This window comes from Suncus etruscus, chromosome 18 (genome assembly GCF_024139225.1).
Source record: "Suncus etruscus isolate mSunEtr1 chromosome 18, mSunEtr1.pri.cur, whole genome shotgun sequence".
NCBI lineage: Eukaryota > Metazoa > Chordata > Mammalia > Eulipotyphla > Soricidae > Suncus > Suncus etruscus.
In genome coordinates this window covers 48,222,677-48,244,874 of record NC_064865.1, presented here as the reverse complement: position 1 = coordinate 48,244,874, position 22,198 = coordinate 48,222,677, and the positions used below count along the sequence as shown (strand labels likewise).

The following is a 22,198-nucleotide window of genomic DNA, read 5'->3' as shown; positions in this document are numbered from 1 at the left end:
TGGCAAATATAAGCCTCCTATTTGCTTCTTTAAAATTCAAAATGATGGGTGTTAGTAAATACAACAGAAGAGTAAGTCTTTTCAAAGCATGAGGACTTGATGTGGCAAGTTGAGAAAGGCCACATGAAGAGTGTGAAATGGAGCAGAAATTTACCAACAAACAGAGAGCTTAGAAGAAAACTCTGGGTCCCAGAAGAAATCATGATCCTGAACTTTATCCCCCAAAGTCCTTGAACAACAGCAGAAAATCTTAGCCACATCATATCAAACTTCTGGGGGACAGAGAGCAAGTAATAAGTGTACCATTTTAAGCCATGTTCAAAAATGAATTGTTGGTTTTTGTTAATCAAGGGCCCAGGTTCTACTTTCAATCCCTGGTACCAAAACAAATTAGGCAAAATATTGCTAAGAGGTCCTGGAATCTGAGCTGAATGATAGTAAGGCAGGTAGGGTCTTGCCTTGCATGCATTCAACCTGTATTCAATTGCTGGCACTCCATGTGACCCCCAAAAATCTTCCAGGGTGCTCCCTGAGCACAGAGCAAGGAGTAAGCCTTGAGCATGTTGGTGTGGCCCAAAAACATACAGGGGGGGGGGGAAAGGGGGGTGTCATGGCTCATCCATGCAAGATAAGGATTAGGATTCTAGTTTTGCTATTACAAACCCACTGTATGACACTGGGCCTCACAGCTGGCTTCTGAATCTTGTCTCTTATTTACACATTAGGGGAGAGACTTAAAGGGACTTTGAACATCATTTGGTACCATGTAAACCCAAGTCTTGACAGTCCACTATTTACTGCAAAAAAAAAAATCAATGTTAATATGAATTCAGCATTTCTTTCTCCTCAGGTTCTCCATTTCATCTATGTGCAAAATTACTAAGTGTTTTTATGACATATTTTTTGAAAGCTGATTTAATTCTTTTAGTTTGTTTTTGTGCTTGGGCCACACTGACAGTGCTCAGGACTTATTCCTGGTTCTGTGATCTGAATCACATGGAGTGCTGGGATCAAATCCAGAGTAGCCACGTGTAAAGCAAATGCCCTTTTCATTATATTATCTCTCCAACCTCTAAGTTAACATTTTTACCTCAAAAAGAACTCTATATTTACTGTGGAGGTCACATCTCCTTCAATCCACATTCCCAAACTTGAAATATATTTTGGGATAGCCCTTGTCTCCTTTTGAGAAGTATGTGGCAGAAGACTCAATCTCAGTACTCACAACCTTGACATTTGAAACACACACACACACACACACACACACACACACACACACACACACACACACACACACACACACACACACACACACACCATGTTTCCATCTCCTCCTTCCTAACAAACACTAAGGAGCATTTAACATCCATGATCTCATCAGATTCTCCTCAGCATGAGGTAAGACTGATGAAATGACTTATGATAAATGACTGACCCTGGACCACATCACCAGCCAAGAGCAAAACCAGGCCTGAAACTGAGTCATCTTACAGCAAGTTGGGTGTCTCTTCCACCCTACTCGGATGGATAGGCAGAGAACCGGAAGCACAGAGGACACGGGTAGTTCTGTGTCCAGATGTCACTCAGGTAAGAGCCAACTCGCTCCCAGCATTCCATTTACATGCCCTGGAGCTGCTAAAGACCAGGATCTGCTCAAAATTTGGGCAGCACCAGGCCCTGTGGAGTATGAATTTTCTGGACTTGTTTGTTTTCACTTAAGAAAGTTGGTTTGGCTTCAGCAGTGAAGTCTAGGGTGATGAACAGAATTTGAATCACCTTGAGAAACGTTCTGGGATCATTTTGTTTGCATGTGTTCTGTCCAGCAAGACACACTTCGTGTCTGCTGCTCCAAAGAGGAAATTACTCTTCAATCAGGCAGGGTCAGAAAGAAACTATCAGGTAAAATAGCATTAGACTTCATTTCCTCCTTATCAAAGGAGTGGGTGTCTATCTTTTGATAAGGAGGAAATGAGAAGTATGTGGCAGAAGACAGGTCTCATCACTCACAACCTTGATGTTTTACACACACACACACACACACACACACACACACACACACACACACACACACACACACACACACCATGGTTCCATCTCGTCCCTCCTAACAAACACTACAGAGGATTTTACATAATTTAACAGCATTTAACTAGAAACTGGTTTCTAGTTTCAACCTAGACAGAAAAGTAAAACTGACAACATATGTTGTCAACACCTAAAAACCAAGAGGGCAGAAATTGGGGTTCTAAGCACAACTGTTTATACACTTCAGAAGTCTATGAAACTTATTATTGAGTCTATCTCGAGCTTTTGAAACTGCCAGTTTATTTATTGAATGCTGGGCCACAAGGCACAGCTATAGAAAAGAAGTTGGATCGCTCAAAGTCTTGATGAAAAGGAAACTGTGAGAAGGTAATTTATATTTCCAGACAAGAGGCAAACCCTTTGGCAGCCAGAGCAGTGCACGAATCCAGCAGCAATGCTAGTTTCTGTGCAAGCAAGTCAGCTCCACACCACTTAGTTATTTCTCTAATGAATCACCTCTCTTCCAACTCTTCTCCTCTAGCTGGATCTCAGAGAGTGACAGGAGTTTGATCAGGAGTTGATGAGCTGTCTGAGACCCACAGTTGGGCACACAAAAATACAAACTCAAAGTGATGCTTTGAGATCAGAAAGTGTTCTCATATTCCTACTTCTGCTGATTCCAGTAATTGAGGGAAGTCAATTCTCTTAAGTCTCATATCTAGGAAGATGAAGGTGGGGTCAGAATTAGTCCTAAGAAAGCTTGAGTAATAGTAAAAGAGTGAAAGGCACTTGCAAGCAGCCAACCCTGGTTCCATCCCCAACACCACATATGGTTTCTCTGAGCACTGCCAAAGGGATTTGATCTCAGAGCCAGTAGACCCTGGGCACCAAAGTGTAGTCCAGCCCCAATTAACAAAAGTAAAAAAATAAATAAAAAAAAATAAAATAAAAAGCCCCAAGCCCCAATAAACAAAAGTACTTTCATGTCTTGCATTTCTTAGCTGGCTGCAACTCGTCTCTCTCATCTTGGCAAGGCATAAATACCAAACCATTTCTTTTTCCATTAAATGGATCTAATGACTTCTCCATTTTTCTAAGATTATTCTCAAAAGCTCTTTTAAAGTCTCTGTAAAATATATGTAAGAAAAACATAATTGCTATTATTTGGAGGAAAAAAATCCTCATAATGGAGAATGGCTACTATTTTTAAGGGTCTAAAGAAAAACGAGATATTTTACTGAACAAATGAAAATAACTGAATTGCTGTAAAACCCAATTATAATTCTCTAAATTCACCGGAGTCATAATTTACATGGCAGTAAAGTGGTTGGTTGAGGCATTGATTAAAATCATGGCTGTGCAAGACGGTTTATTAAATATTTCTTTGGGAGTACAAATTCAAAGTGAGCAAATTATAAGCTCAACTTAAAAATGAAATAATGTTGACAAACTAGATGAATAATCACATTAAGAAATTATAACTCGGGCTGGAGAGATAGCATGGAGGTAAAGCGTTTGCCTTTCATGCAAGAGGTCATCGGTTCGAATCCCAGCATCCCATATGGTCCCCTGTGCCTGCCAGGAGCAATTTCTGAGCATGGAGCCAGGAGTAACCCCTGAGCACTGCCGGGTGTGACCCAAAAACCACAAAAAAAAAAAAAAAAAAAAAAAAAAAAAGAAATTATAACTCCCCAAATGTCTGTACATTATCCTATTGATTTCCCTAAAGTGTAATGAGGGCCAAATGAAATCTGAATTATGTTGATTGGAGCCTTTGTACTGTTATTCTATTCATCTAGCATCCAATTAAAAAGCACCAAAGCCAGATATACAGCAATATGAGCCTTCACTTGGATGTGTGTTTCTAGAAATACAAGTTCTAGTTCAACAACTTCTGACACTCAAATCCAGGTGAATACTGCCTGGAATACTAATTAGATGAAAATGACCTTAACATTCCATTGTAAATCTCTTTAAAAAAAAATCCTAACAAGAAAATATATTTCTCTAATAGACTTTCAGAAAAAAAAATGAAGCTAACCCCAAAGAGGACTCAGTCCAGTTCTTCTTTTACAGGATTAATAATTGATACCTCTTAGTGTTTATTAGAATAAGCAAAAGACCTAACTTAGGCTAATGACATAATGTCTAGGCACTGGCTATTTGGAATATCACAGAAACAACTAGAAATCGACAACCAATAAAGGCATTCCACTTTCAAGAGTTATTGCTACAAATGGTACCAAAGATTTGCATATGTCTGACTAATTCTGAATCTAGGATTTAGCAGTGAGTTGGGTTGCAAGTGGGTCATCAAATAGAAGGTGCCCAGAAACATGCAGAACGAAGCTTAAAATGTTTGATTTCCTACTCCACATTTATTAGGGCCAGAGAGGTTAAAATATCTTCCTCTCAAACAGATAGAAAACTGAAATAAAACAGCAATTTCCTGAATACGTAAGAATACTTTGGGGACCATGAAACAATGTGAAGTTAATAGTTTACAGATATCAACAAACAACAGTTTTATAAAATAGTCATCTAAGGCATTCTGCAATTGTCTTATAGGAAACTGAATATACATCACTCCATATACATAAAGCATTTATTTACATTTGGGACACACCCAAAAGTGCTCAGAGTTTACTCCTGGCTCTGCCTTCATGGATCACTCATGGCAGAGTTCAGAGAATCATGAGGAACCAGGGATTCAAACCCAGGTCAGCCTTGTGCAAGGCAAAGCACTTCACTTGCTAAACTTGCTCTAGCCCAAGGCATCCATTTATGAGACAGAAACTATTTCAGAACTTTTAGCAATGTATAAGGAAAGGTAAGTTATACATATTTAGGTTCTGAGTGATTTGTAAAGGACCATTTGGGGTGCTAAGAAACAATGGTTAACATTCAAATAAATAAATAAATAGATTTTCCAACTTAGATTGTTAAGATTTTCCAGATGCAGACTACAAGAAAATTCACATCATGTATTTTTTTCCTCTTTGGATAGAGGTTTTATTGGGGGGCGAGGGTGTTTTTGTTTATTTTGGCCTTTGGACCACATCCAATAGTCCTCAGGGATTACTCCTGGCTCTCTCCAGAAACTCCTCCTGGCACGCTCAGGGTTCTTTTTTTTTTTTTTTGGTTTTTGGGCCACACCCAGTGGTGCTCAGGGGTTACTACTCCTGGCTATCTGCTCAGAAATAGCTCCTGGCAGGCACGGGGGACCATATGGGACACCGGGATTCAAACCAACCACCTTTGGTCCTGGATCGGCTGCTTTCAAGGCAAACACCGCTGTGCTATCTCTCCGGGCCCACGCTCAGGGTTCTTATGGATAGAACCAGGGTCAACTGCGTGCCAGGCAAACAACTTATCCTCTGTGCTATCGCTCTGGTTCTGAGGTTTTATTTTATTTGAGGCCATACCCAGAGGTACTCAGGGCTTACTCCTGGCTCCACATGCAGGGATCATTTCTGGCAGTATTTGGGGACCATTTGGGGTACATGGATAAGATCTGGGTAAGCCACATGCAAAGCAAGCATTGCTATGTACCATTGCTTTGGCCCTGAAAACAGGTTTTTTTTTTTAATTTGGGGTCAATATCCCTCACATGGACAAATAAGATAGTATAGGTTTTAAAACCTGCTTTTATAGGCCATGGTTTCTTACTACCTTTTTCATAATAAGACAACATACTTAAAAGGGGTCACCAAAGATTTTATTTCTCTTTCAAGTGGACTACACTCATTTAAATACACGAAGATTTGGGCCACAATGTCCATTCATTATCATGTAGACCTATCTCCCCTTCCAGTACAGAGAGAGAGGATCATTCAGAAAGGACAAAAGAAGAATATGAGATTAGACACGTTTTTATTGGTCAATTATTCTCAAATGCAAACATCAGTCTTTGTTATCAAAGTTGTCAGCTCTCCTCTCTGTAAACACAGTCTTTAAAATTAGCTTGCACCTCCCCCTTTGATGCACCACAGGAAAATTTGGGTTTAGTCAACTAACTCTTCTTCCTGTTGACTCTGACAAAACTATTTATTTGGCAAGATCAGAAAGAAGACACCATATTCCAGGCACTTTTCCACCTTGTAAAAGCTTAACTCCAGTAATTTAAAATCAGCTCAGCTCTCTAGGCTTCACACACATAAAAGAGGCTAACTTGTTTACAGTACAGAAATCTTATTACAGCATCTAATAAGTAACCATTACAGTAGCTCTCTGAGAAGTCATATTTCTTTCATTTTGCCAAGAAAAGAGATGTTTTCTTTAGACTGCATTCTAACTTGAGGAGCCCTTTTTCTCTGTAGTATTTTAGAAGACTTGAAATCAGTTCCAGTTGTTCAAATATGGTGGAACAAAGCTTGGGGAATTTACTAATGGAGGAGTACATTGCCACTACAGACTTTCTTGATACAAAAATTCAATTGCAATTGAAGTCCTTGATCCCCTGAGCAGTAACAAATGCCCCTTACAATAATGAGGCAGCATAAAATAAAGCAAATTGTTCAAAAATACCTATTTCTGCATTTATACTAATATGAAATACATTGATAAAAGAGGGCATTGACTTCTTTTCTTCTGAAATAATTATGATTTTCAAGAAAAAAAATAAAGATAATACTGAGGAAATATTTTTTTTTTGTTTTTGGGCCACACCCAGTAATGCTCAGGGGTTACTCCTGGCTATGCGCTCAGAAGTTGCTCCTGGCTTGGGGGACCATATGGGACACCGGGGGATCGAACCGCGGTCCGTCCAAGGCTAGCGCAGGCAAGGCAGGCACCTTACATCTAGTGCCACCACCCGGCCCCACGGAGGAATTTCTAATAAATCATTAAAAATGGTTTTTTGGTAGGTTGCCATTCAAAAGTTTTCCCAGAGTTCTCATCTATGTTCTATACAAACTGTAAATAAAAAATGAACATGGCCAATAGATAATTCTATACCTATACCATCTATCAATATGAACATGAATGAAAGTTCCTTAGATATACACATTTCCCACTTACGATACATTCTAATGCATAGGCAAAGCATCATTCCTTAATAATAAATCAGGACAGCAGCAATAATCCAATTATCCAGTGACCTCAGAAAATAGCAGAGATCCTGATAGTTCCTGATGTAGTATCCCTGGCTTCAAGGAGAGTTCTCCATTAATACATAATATATATCTCATAAAGCACCAGACTGCATTGCTAATAGCAATGATGTCATCCTGTCATTGAAGAGAAAATACTCTTTTCACAACCCGTTTGTTCAAAATCTGACTAATGTATCATGTGAAAAAATAAGTCACAATGAGGTGGTACAAATGCGAACAACTGAATATAAAGCATTTACATTTTTATCTTACATATTCATTTTCATTTTATCAGTGCCTGTACCCTCAGAAAGCTTTCAGATGGTCTTCACAGAGCAGAAATGGCAATACTATAAACTTGGCTAAGCAAAGAACTGCTCTGAGTAGTGTTTGAAAACATATAACCCACTTGATGAGCCACAAGCATTTTTACAAGCCACGAGGACATGATGTAGTAAATAGTATTTTGTGAAAGAGTTATGTTCATGAGGTGATACCTTTGGGTACGTTGGGAGCTTGCCACCAAAATTTACATATACAATAGGCAAAAAAAAATCTTTAGGTTGATTTATAACAAAACATATTTGCCACAAAAAGAAAAATTGGCTTTTCAGTAAGGCTTTTTAAGTAAACATTTATTTTGTGTGTCTACTATTGGATATATTCACGCAAGCCCAAAACATAGAAATTCCAGGTAGACAATTAGGTCATACAGATTCTAGACATAACATGTATTATAATATTCACACTTCCTGTGGACAGTAAAGTCCAACTCTAAGTGTGTCAGCTGTAAGAACATTGATCTCTATTTATCTAAGTTGAAAGTTTCAAACCTCAGTCACTCTACCTTGACTCAATAGAAAATAATTGTGTAGACCGCAGCCAATGACTGTAAAAAAAAAAAAAAAGAGTTTATCGCTTCTAAAAGCGACTCTAGTCAAGGGGGAGATAGTAAATAAGACTATGGGCCCGAAAAGATAGCACAGCGGCGTTTGCCTTGCAAGCAGCGGATCCAGGACCAAAGGTGGTTGGTTTGAATCCTGGTGTCCCATATGGTCCCTGTGCCTGCCAGGAGCTATTTCTGAGCAGACAGCCAGGAGTAACCCCTGAGCACCGCCGGGTGTGGCCCAAAAACAAAACAAAACAAAACAAAAAAGACTATATTGTTTTACACGATGCCACCTTTCAGTGGGATGGGCAACTTTCCCTGCAGAGCAGATTTTCCTGCTTGAAGTTGCACATACAAGGATGAACCATTGCTGTCAGGTCCCCATGGAAAGGTTGGGAAAAGCATTTCCGGCAGCTAGCAAAGCCTGACAAACCACCCACCTTAGAGCTTTCAAACTTCCCTTTCAATGTTCTGATCTTCGCAGTTACATGTGCAAACTTCTCTCCCTACATGGGACCCAACCCAACACAAGACTCTAACTTCTCAACTACTGAACATGTCACCAACCAGCCTTCATCCATTTAGCTGGAACTTGTGCCATCTAGGCAGACTCTTTGAACAATGAAACACATCTGTATTTGTTCCTCTCCAGCAGCCAGGAAGCTTTCCAACATGTTTCATAGATGTTGACCTGTTCCACAGCACCCGGGGCTCTGTCCACAGGAACACATGGTTTTTTGTGGTGCTAAAGGAGGGCAGGCAAATTCAAAGTGTGGACACAGGCACTTCCAAAGTTTGGCGAGGAGAAAGGAAGCAAGATCGCTCAGTGGGGCTTTGTCACTGTGTGTTCTCACATTATAACCCAGACATGTGTGGCGTGTGGACAGGAAGGAAGAGAGTTTAGGTGGTAGGTGGGTCGTGATTTTTCTTCTTGCTTCGACAGGATTTGCAGACACAACAGATGATACACGGAGAAGCCAGGAGAAGCAAGGGGGAGGTGACCAGGGCAATGATGCCCAGCCCCACAAGAATTCCCACCACCTGGAAGTGGAGAAGAAACAACTCTTTTAGCACCTAAGTCTCTATGCAGATGTGTCACCCCCGGATGGGTCATCCTGAGATTTCCGTGTGGAAACTTTGATCCCCGATATGACAGTGATTTGGATTAGGCACCTTGGGCACATATTGAGACTACACTAGAGAGGCCCTTATAATGGGGTTAGGTCCTGGATATTCTGGTTGGGTTGCTTGTTTTGAGAGGCTTCTCCCCCAAGTATGGTTCAAGGGCTCCAGAGGCTACTCCCAATGGTGTTGAATCTGACAGTTCAATTCCTGGGCCCACCTGGTTGTGTTAGGGAGGACATACCTACTGTGTCAGGGATGGGATTTGAGCCTTTGAGCAAGTATCTCAGCCTTGGTTCGTGCTGTTTGAGGGGACCCCAGAGATCTGGCTTCCTTTCTCACCTTATTCAACCACTGTAAAGCACAATGAGAAATCCTACAAACCAGAGGTGGGTAAACCTCCCATAACTCAACTATACTGAGACCCTCACCTCCAGTTGCTGAGCTCCAGAAATAGGAGTAAGAAATCTCTGCTGCTTTTAAGCCTCCATTGGTAGTGACCTGTTCTAGAAACCCTCTCAGGCATATAAGAGTGGTGTAATCACAGGGCCTTTTTGTTGGTTTATTTTCGTTTTAGGGCCATACCCAGCATTGTTCATTGTTTACTATGGTTCTGCAATCAGGGATCATTTCTGACAGGCTTGGAAGTTCATGTAGGGTGCTGGGGATTGAATCCAAGTTGGCCACATGCAAGGCAAATGTCCCACTTGCTGTACTATCTCTCAAGGCTTTTCTGGACAATGCTGAGAAATGGTCTGAAATGCATGTAAATGAAGCAGATCCCAAGGACTAAATCACTGATGGCAGTCTATGATGGATTCACAGAGACCATCTCTGATTCAGCTTCTGGTATGAAGTTCAGGGTTATTATAGACTGTTGGAGTCAGCTCTCTCTTTACCTGAGAGACTTCATCCAGTCTCTTAAAGATGTTAAATCATGATTACGAGGCCCTGGTTGCTGAGTCCCTACCAAGGAACGTGGCCTTTATTAAATATAAAACACTATTAAAAATAAACCAGGACTTCCTTTGAACTTGCCACATAACCACACCAGGGGTGAGTCCCTGCAGGGGTTGGGGGATTGGAGAGAGCCACCTTTGAGAGCAAATATGTCTGAAAGGACTTTCAAAAAGCCATTCCACCTTTCTTTTTCTATATTTTTTGGGGGGCCCACCTCATGATGCCCAGAGCTTAATCCTGGGTTTGTGCTCAGGAGTCACTCCTGGGAGTGCTCAGGGAACTCTGTGTGTGGTACAGAACTGAACCAGGGTCTGTCAGCCATGTGTAAGGTAGCTGCCTTAACCCTACACTGTCCCTTAGGCCCCATATTGCCATTTTTGTCAGAGACAACAGACCCTCTCCCTTCCTTCTGCAGCTGCTCAAAGTTACTTGGCTACTCTGGGGCCTGCGGTTTCCACTGAATGACCCTCCAGGAGAAGGGCAGTGTCTATGCATTCACTTCACTCTGCTCTTCCATGACTTTCCAGAACCTTCCAGGCTGAGGTAGGTGGGAAGAGAACAGACTAGGTGAAGGTGATTAGAAGAGGCTTTATAAGCCATCCTCGGTGTGTCGGTTTAGCTCCTGCTAGTTTTCACTCATGTTACCTGTGCTCGGTTCCACATCACTGATGCTCTGGAATGGCCGAGCTTGTTCCTGCATGGCCCTTTGTCATAATGTCTGAGGAAAATGTCATTCTGAAAAACAAAGAGAAGTTTCAGTCAATAGAAAGTTTTGAACTGAGAACTAGCGACTCGCCACATTGAACATCAGACCACATTTGTGGATGCTAAAGCTCTAGGTAGTGACAGCCTCTAGGTATTTAAAGCTTATGATTTTCAGAATGGACCTCAGTAGATTTTAAAGTCACAGCATCGAAAGTCAACAAGAATCCTGAATTAGTCTAAGAAAGACCAACAACCTGATGAAGGCTCCTCAATAGGCATCTCCAGCAGAGGCATGATGTGGAATGAATGTGGACCCAAGTGAGGCCACAAAAGAATTCTGGGGCAAGAGCGCTGGAGCAAGTGCACACGATAACCTAGGACGGACCAAGGTTTGATCCCCCCATGTCCCACATGGTCCCCCAAGCCAGGAGCAATTTCTGAGCGCATAGCCAGGAGTAACCCCTGTCACCAGGTGTATCCCAAAAAGCAAAAACAAAACAAGAAAAACCTCTGCTCAATTTCCAACAAAATACCAATGTCATTTTCTAATCAATAAAAACAATTCTAAAATGTATATAGAACTAGAAAACACTCTAAATAGTCAAAACATTTCTGACAGTGGGGAAAATTAATACTTGGAGGGTAAAATCTTCATGCCTCTTCAATGCCTTATTTGTGTTCAGCCCATAGTGCTGTCTAGCTTGACTTTATTTTAATTTTGGTTTCTGTACCACACTTAGCAATACTCAGGCTCTGCCTTGGCTTTTGGCTCTGCCCTCAATGATTACTCCTGGCAGTGCTTGCAGGACTAAGTGGCATGCTGGGGACTGAACCCAGGTTGGTCGTGTGAAAGGCCCTACCCACTGTACTATCTCTTTGGTCCCAGTGAGCTTGCCTTTAAAGTTAAAGGGTGATGGTGGACACACTCAGACAAGCAAAGAAATGTTTTCTAGAGGCCTAAAGAAGTCCATTCAGGTGAGTATAGTAACGTAACCTGCAACTCAAAGAAATAGAAAACAGCTCTAAAATATCGTCTTGGAAATCTCTGATATGACATTTTTTTTTTAAAGTGAATTTCCATCCTATTTTGCAGAAAACAGCACAAGCTCTATATTCTCAGGACAGAGACAGCTCTGAGTCCTCTGGAGACTTACATCCAGGTTCTGGAGACAGTACCAGCAGAATGTGTGTTTGCAGTTCTTACACATCATCTGAGCACAGCCTTCGTTGCGCTCGATGTAAACCCGGCACACAGGACACTGCTTAATGGGAGCGTCAGCATCCGTCCCAAAGAGGGCCCTGGAAACCAAGCACATAAGAAATTATTAGGGGGTGCAGGTCCCACATGCTGCCCAGATCCCAATAACCAGAGCTGTGGAGAAGAGGGCTGGAAGCACCATGAGTTCAGGAACAAGTGTCCCTCCCCATCAGACTCCACTGGCTTGTTAGCAACTGAATTCCAGGGCTCCTGAAAGGAAGGTGGTGAGCTAATTCATTCTTCTCAGGAAAACAGTGGGTGCAAAACCAGAAAACACACTAATCACTAGCTGCTCAGGTGACTTCCAACAAGAAAAGATCTTTACTCAGAGGTCTGGCTAGTTCTCAACTGCAGAATGGCACTTTCTACACTTAATTCTTAGTTTCTGCAAACTCATTTTGTATGCCCTGAGCACGTACTGCCTGAATAAAAAGTGAAAAAAAAGTCTGTCACAGTGCTGAAAAAGTAGCTTAGGGTTGAAGTGGAGACTTCAAAATCCATTGAGTCATCTGCTTCTGGATACTCAATATTTTAAATTTTCAATCATTGAAGACATTTGCTCTCAACAGAAATAGTATAGCATAGGCTATACCAAACTCAAGGAACAAAGGAAACACATTTCAGGAAAATTTCAGGATAATGGTGATCTAGGTAAGCCATGATCTGGGGTCACACTCATGTGACAATTCATCCTCACTCCCTTCCAGCATACAGGAATGCTGTCACAGAGGGTTGTCAAATCTGTGACAGACTGTGGTCCATCACCTTGAACGGCAGTGAGAGAATTATGATTTTAATTTTCTTTTTGGAAAATGTTCAGATAAGGAAGCAGATTGCTAGTGGCATGACTTGTAGGCGGTCACGTGGATACCAAGGGACAATGTTGGAAATCAATCCTTCCCTCTGGAGATGCGGTGATTTTCAAAGATTAACAGGAAGAGGCCGTGAGAATGTAGGAGGATGGACGTGCTCACCAGGCCCATGACATCATTTTCTCTCCTAGATAGGCTGGGTTTGAGACTTAAATGCTATCTCCCAGCCAGAGAGCATTCCTGGTCCCAAAGAAAGACTCTTGGCACTGGGGAATGAAGCCAGCTGGCCCCCCCAACACTTCAGTTTGTGTCCTTGCTTCTACAGAACAGTCGTTGCCCAGAGCAAAGCATGGATCCACCACAGAGATTTCTCCCTCTGGCTCTGCTACTGTCTGAGAAGCCCTCTGAGAGAAAAAGGGAGACATGGAATGACTTCTTGTCATAACGCACCTTCAACCTTGGCCTATTTTCAGAGCAGAAGAGGACATTTCTTTGCTCTGAGTCTCTGAAAACTCTGAGACTCGCATGTCCCCATACTGGCAATTTCATCAGGTAAGAAAATAATTTCCAAGCCACCACTTTGCAAACAGGAAGAATGAGGTTTTTCGATGGTGTTTAGCCTCAGTAAATGGACAAACCAGAGCTGCCTATGCAAAACCAGCAAACCATGTGTCTTGTTCTAAAGAGAAATCAAAGATCCTTCAGATGTTAACTTTAATGGGACAAATCTCTTTTATTTCCCCTGGGACCATGCCCAGCAGTGCTCAGGGCTTACTCCTAACTCTGTACTCAGGGATCAATCCTGGCTCAAGGGACCATTATAAAAGATTGAGGATCAAACTTGCTTCAGTCACATGTAAGGCAAGTGCCCTACCCACTGAACTATCTCAATGGTCCCATCAAATCCCTTTAATAGTGTTTCCTTGGTGGTTTTTCGTCAATTTACCAGCTCTGGAAGACTCCTTAAGGAAGTTTTGAGAGGAAAGCATCCATCTCTAAATCCCAACACAAGACACATTTATCTCCAAGCAACACAGCTGGGTTTTAAGAAGGACCCATTTCTTTTCTTACCCTTGCTCTGTGGGCATGACAAAAGGCTGGTTGTCTCTGCAGGAAACTCCCGAATGCCAAGCATCCTTGCAACAGGAGCAGAATTTCAGGTGGCATGAAGGACATTCCACCAGCACTGGCTGTCCGGGTTCACTCGAGGAAACAGGGCACACGGTCTGGCAGTCTGCCACCGGGCACCAGGTTCGGCAGGGGTCCAGATGAACTTCTGGAGCATGAAGAAAGCAAACAGCAGAGCTGATATGATGTTTGTCCTCCCTTCCCTCATTCTCTTTTCTAAGAAATTAAAAGTACATATATATGTATGTATGTATATATGTGTGTGTATATATATATCCTGGAATCAATATCTGCCACTGTGCCTGGGCTTTCAACCAACCTGTCCCAATCTTGTGGAGATCTAAAATGGACCTTGTTTTTATTTTGTTTTGTGTGTGTTTTGGGGCCATATCCTGCTGTGTTCAGGGGTTACTCCTGGCTCTGTGCTCAGAATTATTCCCGGCAGGCTTGGGGGACCATGGGATGTCAGGGTTCAAATCCAGGTCAGCCGCATGCAAGGCAAACACCCTACCAGCTGTGCTATTGCTCCAGTCCCAAGAGAAGGGCCATTATCAGTGGGTTTGAGAATCTATGAATCACCAGCTGATTATTTTTATGGAAACCTTCAATCAAGTGTAGTGATTGCTAACTATTGATTTTCATAGCATTTCTGAACATACAAGGTCACTCAACTCTGACACATTTCTCTGAGGAGGTGCTAATGTTCATGTGAAGAGATAAAAAGTGCTTTTCCTGACCTACATGGGCAACTGTTTGGGGAGATTTCTCACCACTCAGTACTCAACACAGGCAAAAAATTGAGGTAGCTGCCACCTATTAATATTTTGCTATCTTAGAAGAAAAAGTGACATATAAACTTATCTGTACAAAAATTGCACAAAAATCATTCATCCTTTTAGGTACTAAGGAATAAGTTATGAGAGTTTTCTTTTGAGAGGAGAATTAAAGAACTAGGAAGAATCAAATAGTTTAGGAATCCATCCAACAGGGTCTGGTCTGGTTTAGCTATCAATTTAATAAATTTATAAATTTAACACATTTAAATTTTCTGTTACCCTATGAATAGATTATTTTAAGACAATGTAAAATAGACCTATGGGGGCCAGAGTGATAGCACAGTGGTAGGGCCTTGCATGTGGCCAACTCGCAACCGACCTGAGTTCTATCCCGGCACCCTGTATGGTCCCGCAAGTCTGCCAGGAGCCATTTCTGAGCACAGACCTAGGAGTAACCCTTGAGCGCTGCCAGGTGTGCCCCCCAAATAACAACAACAAAACAAAACAAAAAGACCCATGAACTAGCGTAATATTACAATGAGTAGGGCATGTAATCAACACAGGTTCTATCCTCTACATACTATAACATCCCCCAAATATCATGAAGAGTGCAAATCAGGAGTAACTCCTAAGCACCACCAGTTTCGACAAAACAAAACAAAACAAATACCCATACAATCTAAAAATCAAGAAAAAAACTTTCATAGATCATCAAATGATAACTAATCAGATTATATCAAATACATTTATGTGTCACTAAGGGAAGAAGACAGTATTGGGGATATGTGGGAAGCTTTCTCTTTAGTATTTATAAATTATTCCAATTTTCCATGTTCTATTTAGTAATAGACTCACATACTTTCCTGTAACAAAATCTTTAAGATAACAGATCACGTAAAAAGATTATAATACTTGAGAAATAGAGCAGTTCTTTTTCTCAAAACTATTTTATAAAATTTAGACTGAGGTTTCAATTTAAGATTTCCTAAGGATAATGATTCTTGAAAATTTCCAAGAAGAGGCAATCAAATCCAAAGAGTTGTGCAAAAAAAAAAAAAAAGACATTATGTATGATCTTAATAATAAAATTAATTTTACAAAGTCATTATCAGAGGAGATGTTCTGAAATATTTTAAAAAACACCTTAAAAAAGCACTTCTCTGTTTATACTTATTACATTTTTAAAATGTCCTCCTTAAACATATTGTCTTATCTAACAATCCAGGAGAAAGGAAGCCAAGAATGAACCAGACATTATTAGGAAGGAGAGTGTATCTTCAAAGGTTCCTAAAACCCAGCAGTAGGCTTGTTAGAAAGTCAAAGAGAAGTCACACATATAGGCTCAGGGGTCTTGCCAATTTTATTTCCATGACATTTATTTTTTTCCTACAAACTGTTAAAACTGCATCACAAAAAATAAGTCCTAAGGAACCAAAGCTAGTATGTAAGTGAGAGTTGAGCGCTCCCATGTCAAATATTTGCTTAAACTCCATTCTGAGTCACAAATCTTTGAAAAGGTTGATGGTCAAGAAGGGAAAGAAAAAGGGGAAAGTTCAGAAGCCTAATCCAGTTACAAGGTATAGCATTTCTGCCCATTGCCTGCAAAAATATATAAGGAAACAAATATTCTCATAACTCAAGTCCATAAAAACACTTTTGTGTAGTGTTTTGCTAATTTATTATTTTGGATATCTGGAGTGGCAGATAGCAGAAATAGAGCAAGTACAAAGTATATAAAATAACAAATATGAGAGCAAGTATAGATAAGTACACATGTCAATAGTAGGTAGACTTTAACATACAATGAAGCTATGTACAAAAAGCAGGCATGAGTCTGAAATATAGAGAAGAGTGAAATACAGAAGACAACACCTTCTAGGTGTTATCCATTGAGACAGCTCATGAATGGCCATGCCAAAAATGAAAAGTATACAGGGAAGAAAAGAGAAACTTTTACTCTTTCTTTCTTTGGAGATATTGGGCAGAAAGAGCAGGGGATACAGATTATAGTACAGAAAGTGGGGTTCATAAGAGAAGATTTTCATGCTGTTCAATAATAAAGTTGGCCAACTCTACTGTAGGTGTCCCATCCCTTTCTATTAGCTTGCTAGTGAAAACTAACTGAGAAAATTAACTCCATGGTGGTAAAATAAATATTTGGCCCTTTTCATCCCGAAGTTTTGCTTCTGCTCACATTTGGATATATAATCTCTTTCCAGCCAACAGAAGTTCTACCAAAGAACTTTGAGACACCATCTCCTCCATGCTCTGGGAGAGAATAACCAGTCAATTTTCACACATTGAGTGAGGTTAAGAGGCTTGGGCCATGGTAATAATCTTAGAGCTCTGAAGAAAAAGCTGGGTCAGAACATTGGCCTAAAGCAAGTCAACCTTCTCCTTCCTGCTGAGGGTGTAGTTTTATCTGCTATTTAAGCTGCTCTTAATCAAGCTTTCTATTCCTTGCCACTGGAAGCACCTTCACTGAGAAAAGTTCCATCTAGTAATAGTGATCAAATCACCACTTCAAATTAGGACTGTCCTCCCATGGGGGCAGAGACTTTATAAAGGATTTAATCCTCTTTATAACCATGTCCAAGTGACCTTAAAGTCTTTTCCAAGTCAGGAATTCAGCAGCCTATATGTGAAGTATGTGGAAATATGAGTGTGTAAATAGAAATAAAATAGACACTGCATACATTATCCTGCAGAAAACCTTAACAGAATACATTAGATTATATTGTTTCTCTGAAGATGAATAGATAAATAATCACATTTTTTGGCTCATCTTATTGTAGCTTTACAAAAATAAGGTAGAGTGTACAGAGATAGTACAAGGATTAAGGCTCTTGCTTAGCAATCAGCCAACCCAATTTTAATCCCCAACATCATATATGATCCCCTGAGAACTGCAAGGAATGAACTCTAAGCACACAAGAAGGAATAAAGCCTAATGACCACCAGGCATGGCCCTCAAACAAACAACACAACACAAACAATAACAATTCTTTTTTTTTGGTTTTTGGTTTTGGGGTCACACCCAGCAGCGCTCAGGGGTTACTCCTGGCTTTATGCTCAGAAAATCACCCCTGGCAGGCACGGGGGACCACATGGGATGCCGGGATTCAAACCGCCATCCTTCTGCATGAAAGGCAAATGCTTTACCTCCATGCTATCTCTCCGGCCCCAGAAATAACAATTCTTTGGAACTGAGAGAAGAAAGTGGATAAGGAGTCTGCCTTGTACACAGCTGACCTGGATTTGATCCACTGCACTATGGAAAGGCCCCCCAAGCCCTGCCAGAAGTGATCCCTGGGAAGTGAGGAGTAAAACCCTGAGGTTTTACTTCTAGGTGTGACCCAAAAGCCAAATAAATAAATAAAGTAGGGTCAGAAGTTAAGGCACTTGCTTTGCATGCTGTCAACCTTGGTTTGATCTCCAGCACTGCTCACAGTCTCCCCAAGAACCACCAGTGGTCACTCCTGAGCACAAAGTCAGGAGTAATCCTTATGCACTATAGGATGTGACCATATGGAAAGTAGTTTAAGCTATGCTGCTAAGACAAAAATAGCAGATTGACAAAAAGCATACATGAGCCATGTTTGTTTGTTTTCTTTAAAAAAAAAAAAACACTGTCATGGAGAACTATGCTTCAGCATTTCCATCTAGGAAACATGACCAGAGTGGCCCTTTCTTAAGAAAAGAAGCAAGATTGATTTATTGCTAAATTTGAATTTTAAACAAAGTCAAAAGTGGAGAGAGCTCAGCAGTAGAGCAATACTTTGCAAGCCCAATGCCTAAGTTCTGGTCCCCATAACACCACATGCTGTGGTAGGATTCTCACTCTCTTCACCCCATAAAGTGTGGGACCTCCATGAGCAATGCAACTGAGAAATGTGTGACCAGTCACCAAGTAAGAAGTCCCAGTGATTGCAGCAATAACAAAGGGAAGAAGTAGGCGGGGGTAGGGGGGTGATGATGGTGGTGGATAAGTTGATATATTAAACAGAACAGAAGCAAAGGCTTCTTATATAATTTTAAAAGCTAGCTTTAAAAGCTATTTACAATCTGGCATATGACACTGACTAATAAAGTCATTCTGCAGCAAAACTGTCCCTGGAAAATCATTTTCTTTTTTATAACATTGAAACAGACTCAAATTTCCCCTTTGTTCATAGTCTTCTCGGTATATAAAAATTTCATTCGATCATCCTCTTTTCTCTCTTTAGATTCTAGGCAAGGACTTCTATTTGTTCTTTATTGTGTGGCACCTTCCAAGCAGTGTTTGGAGGGACCAGAGGTCACTTCTGGCTGATCCAGGTCAACCAAGTCATGCAAGGGCACAAGGATATCTAGGACCCAGTGATGCTTAGGTCCTGGAGAGCACCCAGACATACCAAGGTGTTTGGGAACCATCTGAACTATGCCTGCTTATGTTTGGGGTACTTTAGAGCTACAACTTCCAATGGTCAAGGGTCCAGTAGTGTTGAGGATCAAACTGGGATCAGTAGCATGCAAAGCATAAGCCTATTCCCTGTGCTATCTCTCTGACCCTATTTGTCTATTCTTGGGTTTTTCAAAAGCAGGTATTTTTTTCTGCCATTGACTCAGAATGCAATTGCTAATAAAATCATCTTCAAATGCTTTGCATGGAAAATTATTGTGCATGTTCTCTAGTATTCACCCACATATATTTAAAACACATTAAATCAAAAATCATCCAGTTCTGGTGCTAAAACTATTTTTCTTAATAAAAATTATTATCTAGAATCTGAAATAGGGAGGATTCTTGCCTTGTTTACATCTAGCCTGGGTTCTATCTCCTTTATGAATCGTCACATATTATGATGACAACAAAAAATTTCCAATTATGATTACTTTTTCAAAGGACCAGAGAGATTATACAGCTGGTAACTTCTTGCTGTGCATATGCCAGATTGAGGTTCTATCCCTAATACCACTTAGGGTCTCCTGTGCCCCACCAAGAATGATCCCTCAGCTAAGAGCTCAGAGTGCCACTGGGTGTGGCCCCCCCAAAAATAATAATAATTATCCTCTTTGAGCACTCCATTCTATCTGTAGCTGACAACCCATTTCACTTCTGCTCCCATCTCCATTTCTCAGTGAATGTTCCAGTCACTGGTTCTCCTTCCTAAGTCCGTGTAAGCTCTACATCTCTGAAATAGTCTTTCCTCCCAACACATTAATAAACTGTTGTCTGGGCATTACAACTGACATCCCACCAGTCACATAAGCAAACGTTTCTCAGTCCATCTTCAATGTGAAAAAATACAAGTAACTATTTTCCATGCATGAAACACTTCCCCTTTCTATTTTCTTCCCAACCATCCTTTTCCTTTCTCCTTTATCACCAAATGCTGCTTTTTTTTTTCTTCCTCTATGGATGTTATCTCAACTTAGTTCTGCATTTCTCCTCTATTTTACTTAGTAGAGAACTAATGCTGTACATGGTTTAATCTCTCCTCTTACCTCCTGGGATTCTAAGACTGAAATTAGGTGCACCCCATCTAAAATTACCCACATCCCTCTTGGGGTACATATTTTCTCTCCTTTACATAATAGAAGTCTCCTCTATTTCTCTCTTCTCATATTTCCTAAATAAATGACTTTACTTCTATGCTTCCCCAAAAGGTTTAAGATAAGGCAAATGACCATTATTTATTGTTCATTCAACAAATAATTCATTCTGGGTATTCATCAGAGACCTGGGCTTATAAAATTGAAAAACAGGGTTGGGTCTCAGAAATTTATTATAAAAGGAGAAAGATATTTAAAATAAATATCATGTTATAAAAACCAACATCACACCAACAAGACTGAGAGATAGTGCATGTTTGAGAGGGCACACACCTTGCTAAATGGACTTGAGTTCTATTCCCTGTAGTGCATGCAAACCCTCTTTCAGCATGGCAGAGAGGAGGACTTCAACACTGCTGTGTCCCTGCAGCGCCACATAGCTAAGCTCAAGAACTAAACAATCCATCCTAGTTGGCTGAAAACTTCCAGAAATAGGAACAACTAAGATTAAAAAAAGAAAAGGAGGGCCCGAAGAGATAGCACAGCGGCGTTTGCCTTGCAAGCAGCTGATCCAGGACCAAAGGTGGTTGGTTCGAATCCCGGTGTCCCATATGGTCCCCCGTGCCTGTCAGGAGCTATTTCTGAGCAGACAGTCAGGAGTAACCCCTGAGCAACACCAGGTGTGGCCCAAAAACCAAAAAAAAAAAAAAAAAAGAAAAGAAAAGAAAAGGAAGGAAGGAAGGAAGCAAAGAGGAAGGAAGGAAGAAAGGAAGGAAGGAAGGAAGGAAGGAAGGAAGGAAGGAAGGAAGGAAGGAAGGAAGGAAGGAAGGAGGGAAGGAAGGAAGGAGGGAAGGAAGAAAGGAGGAAGGGAGGGAGGAAAGAAAGGAAGGAAAGAAGAAAGAAAAAAGAAAGAAAGAAAAAAGAAAGAAGGAAAGAAAGAAGAAAGAAAAAAGAAAGAAAGAGAAAAAGAAAGAGTGAGAGAAAAAGAAAAAGAGAAAGGAAGGAAGGAAGGAAGGAAGAAAGGAAGGAAGGAAGGAAGGAAGGAAGGAAGGAAGGAAGGAAGGAAGGAAGGAAGGAAGGAAGGAAGGAAGGAAGGAAGGAAGGAAGGAAGGTGAAAGCCATAGAGATAGTATAGAGGTTAAAATTGTTAAGCTGGATGCTGATTCAATAAGATCCCTGACACCACATATGATCATCCAACTAATGCTTGGACTAATCCCTAATCATAGAGTTGGGAGCCAGCCTTAAGCTCAGAAATGCCCCCCCCCTCAAAAAAAAGAAAAAATTTCTAGGCCAAGGACATAGTAGAGCATGTTGCTTACAAGTGAAGTCAGTGAGTAGAGACAAAGTTAATAGGGATAGTGGTAAGGAATACTGAATATACAGAAAGTTTTAAAAATGCACATAAAATTTTTTCAACACAAAACTTTTGCGCCCTTTACCCCCTCAGTATCCACCATAAAGCTTCCCCTGTGATTCATATCTCAAATCAGGAAGCAAAACTCCCAATCACAATACAAAGCAGTTAACACATGCTGAGATGAAACAGAGATTAAACTAGAAAGAGCAAAAAATACCACATTATCAGAGATTAAAAAAAAAAACATATACAGCATTGTAAACCAATGTTAGCTCAATTTTAAAATGGGGGGTCAGAAAGGAATAGAAGTAAGAACACTACAATCACACCCCAAAGCAGGGTTCCTGTCAGCTTATCAGAACCAAATTCATCTCTGCCCAACTCAGGGCTGAATGCCAGTCCATCAGCTGGATAAAATTAGCCACCACTAAAAAGCTTGTTCTACTAAAATGAGCAAACACTACACATCCGAGCTTGCCTGTTCAATCCCCAAGTCTATTTGCCAACCCATCTTTAAACACATGGAAGGAACACC

General features: G+C 40.8%; 1 protein-coding gene across 1 annotated transcript in view; it reads right to left on the bottom strand.

Annotated features, from left to right (window-relative positions):
- Window positions 1-8,277: 8,277 nt before the first annotated feature.
- Window positions 8,278-22,198, bottom strand: part of RNF144B (ring finger protein 144B) — an 86,545-nt gene continuing 72,624 nt past the window's right edge. The window contains exons 4-7 of the mRNA XM_049765279.1: window positions 13,936-14,140; window positions 11,949-12,093; window positions 10,735-10,824; window positions 8,278-9,048 (exon numbers count right to left, since the gene is read on the bottom strand). Coding sequence (XP_049621236.1) covers window positions 8,908-9,048; window positions 10,735-10,824; window positions 11,949-12,093; window positions 13,936-14,140 — 581 coding nt within the window. The 3' untranslated portion in view covers window positions 8,278-8,907. The remainder of the gene's footprint in view (window positions 9,049-10,734; window positions 10,825-11,948; window positions 12,094-13,935; window positions 14,141-22,198) is intronic.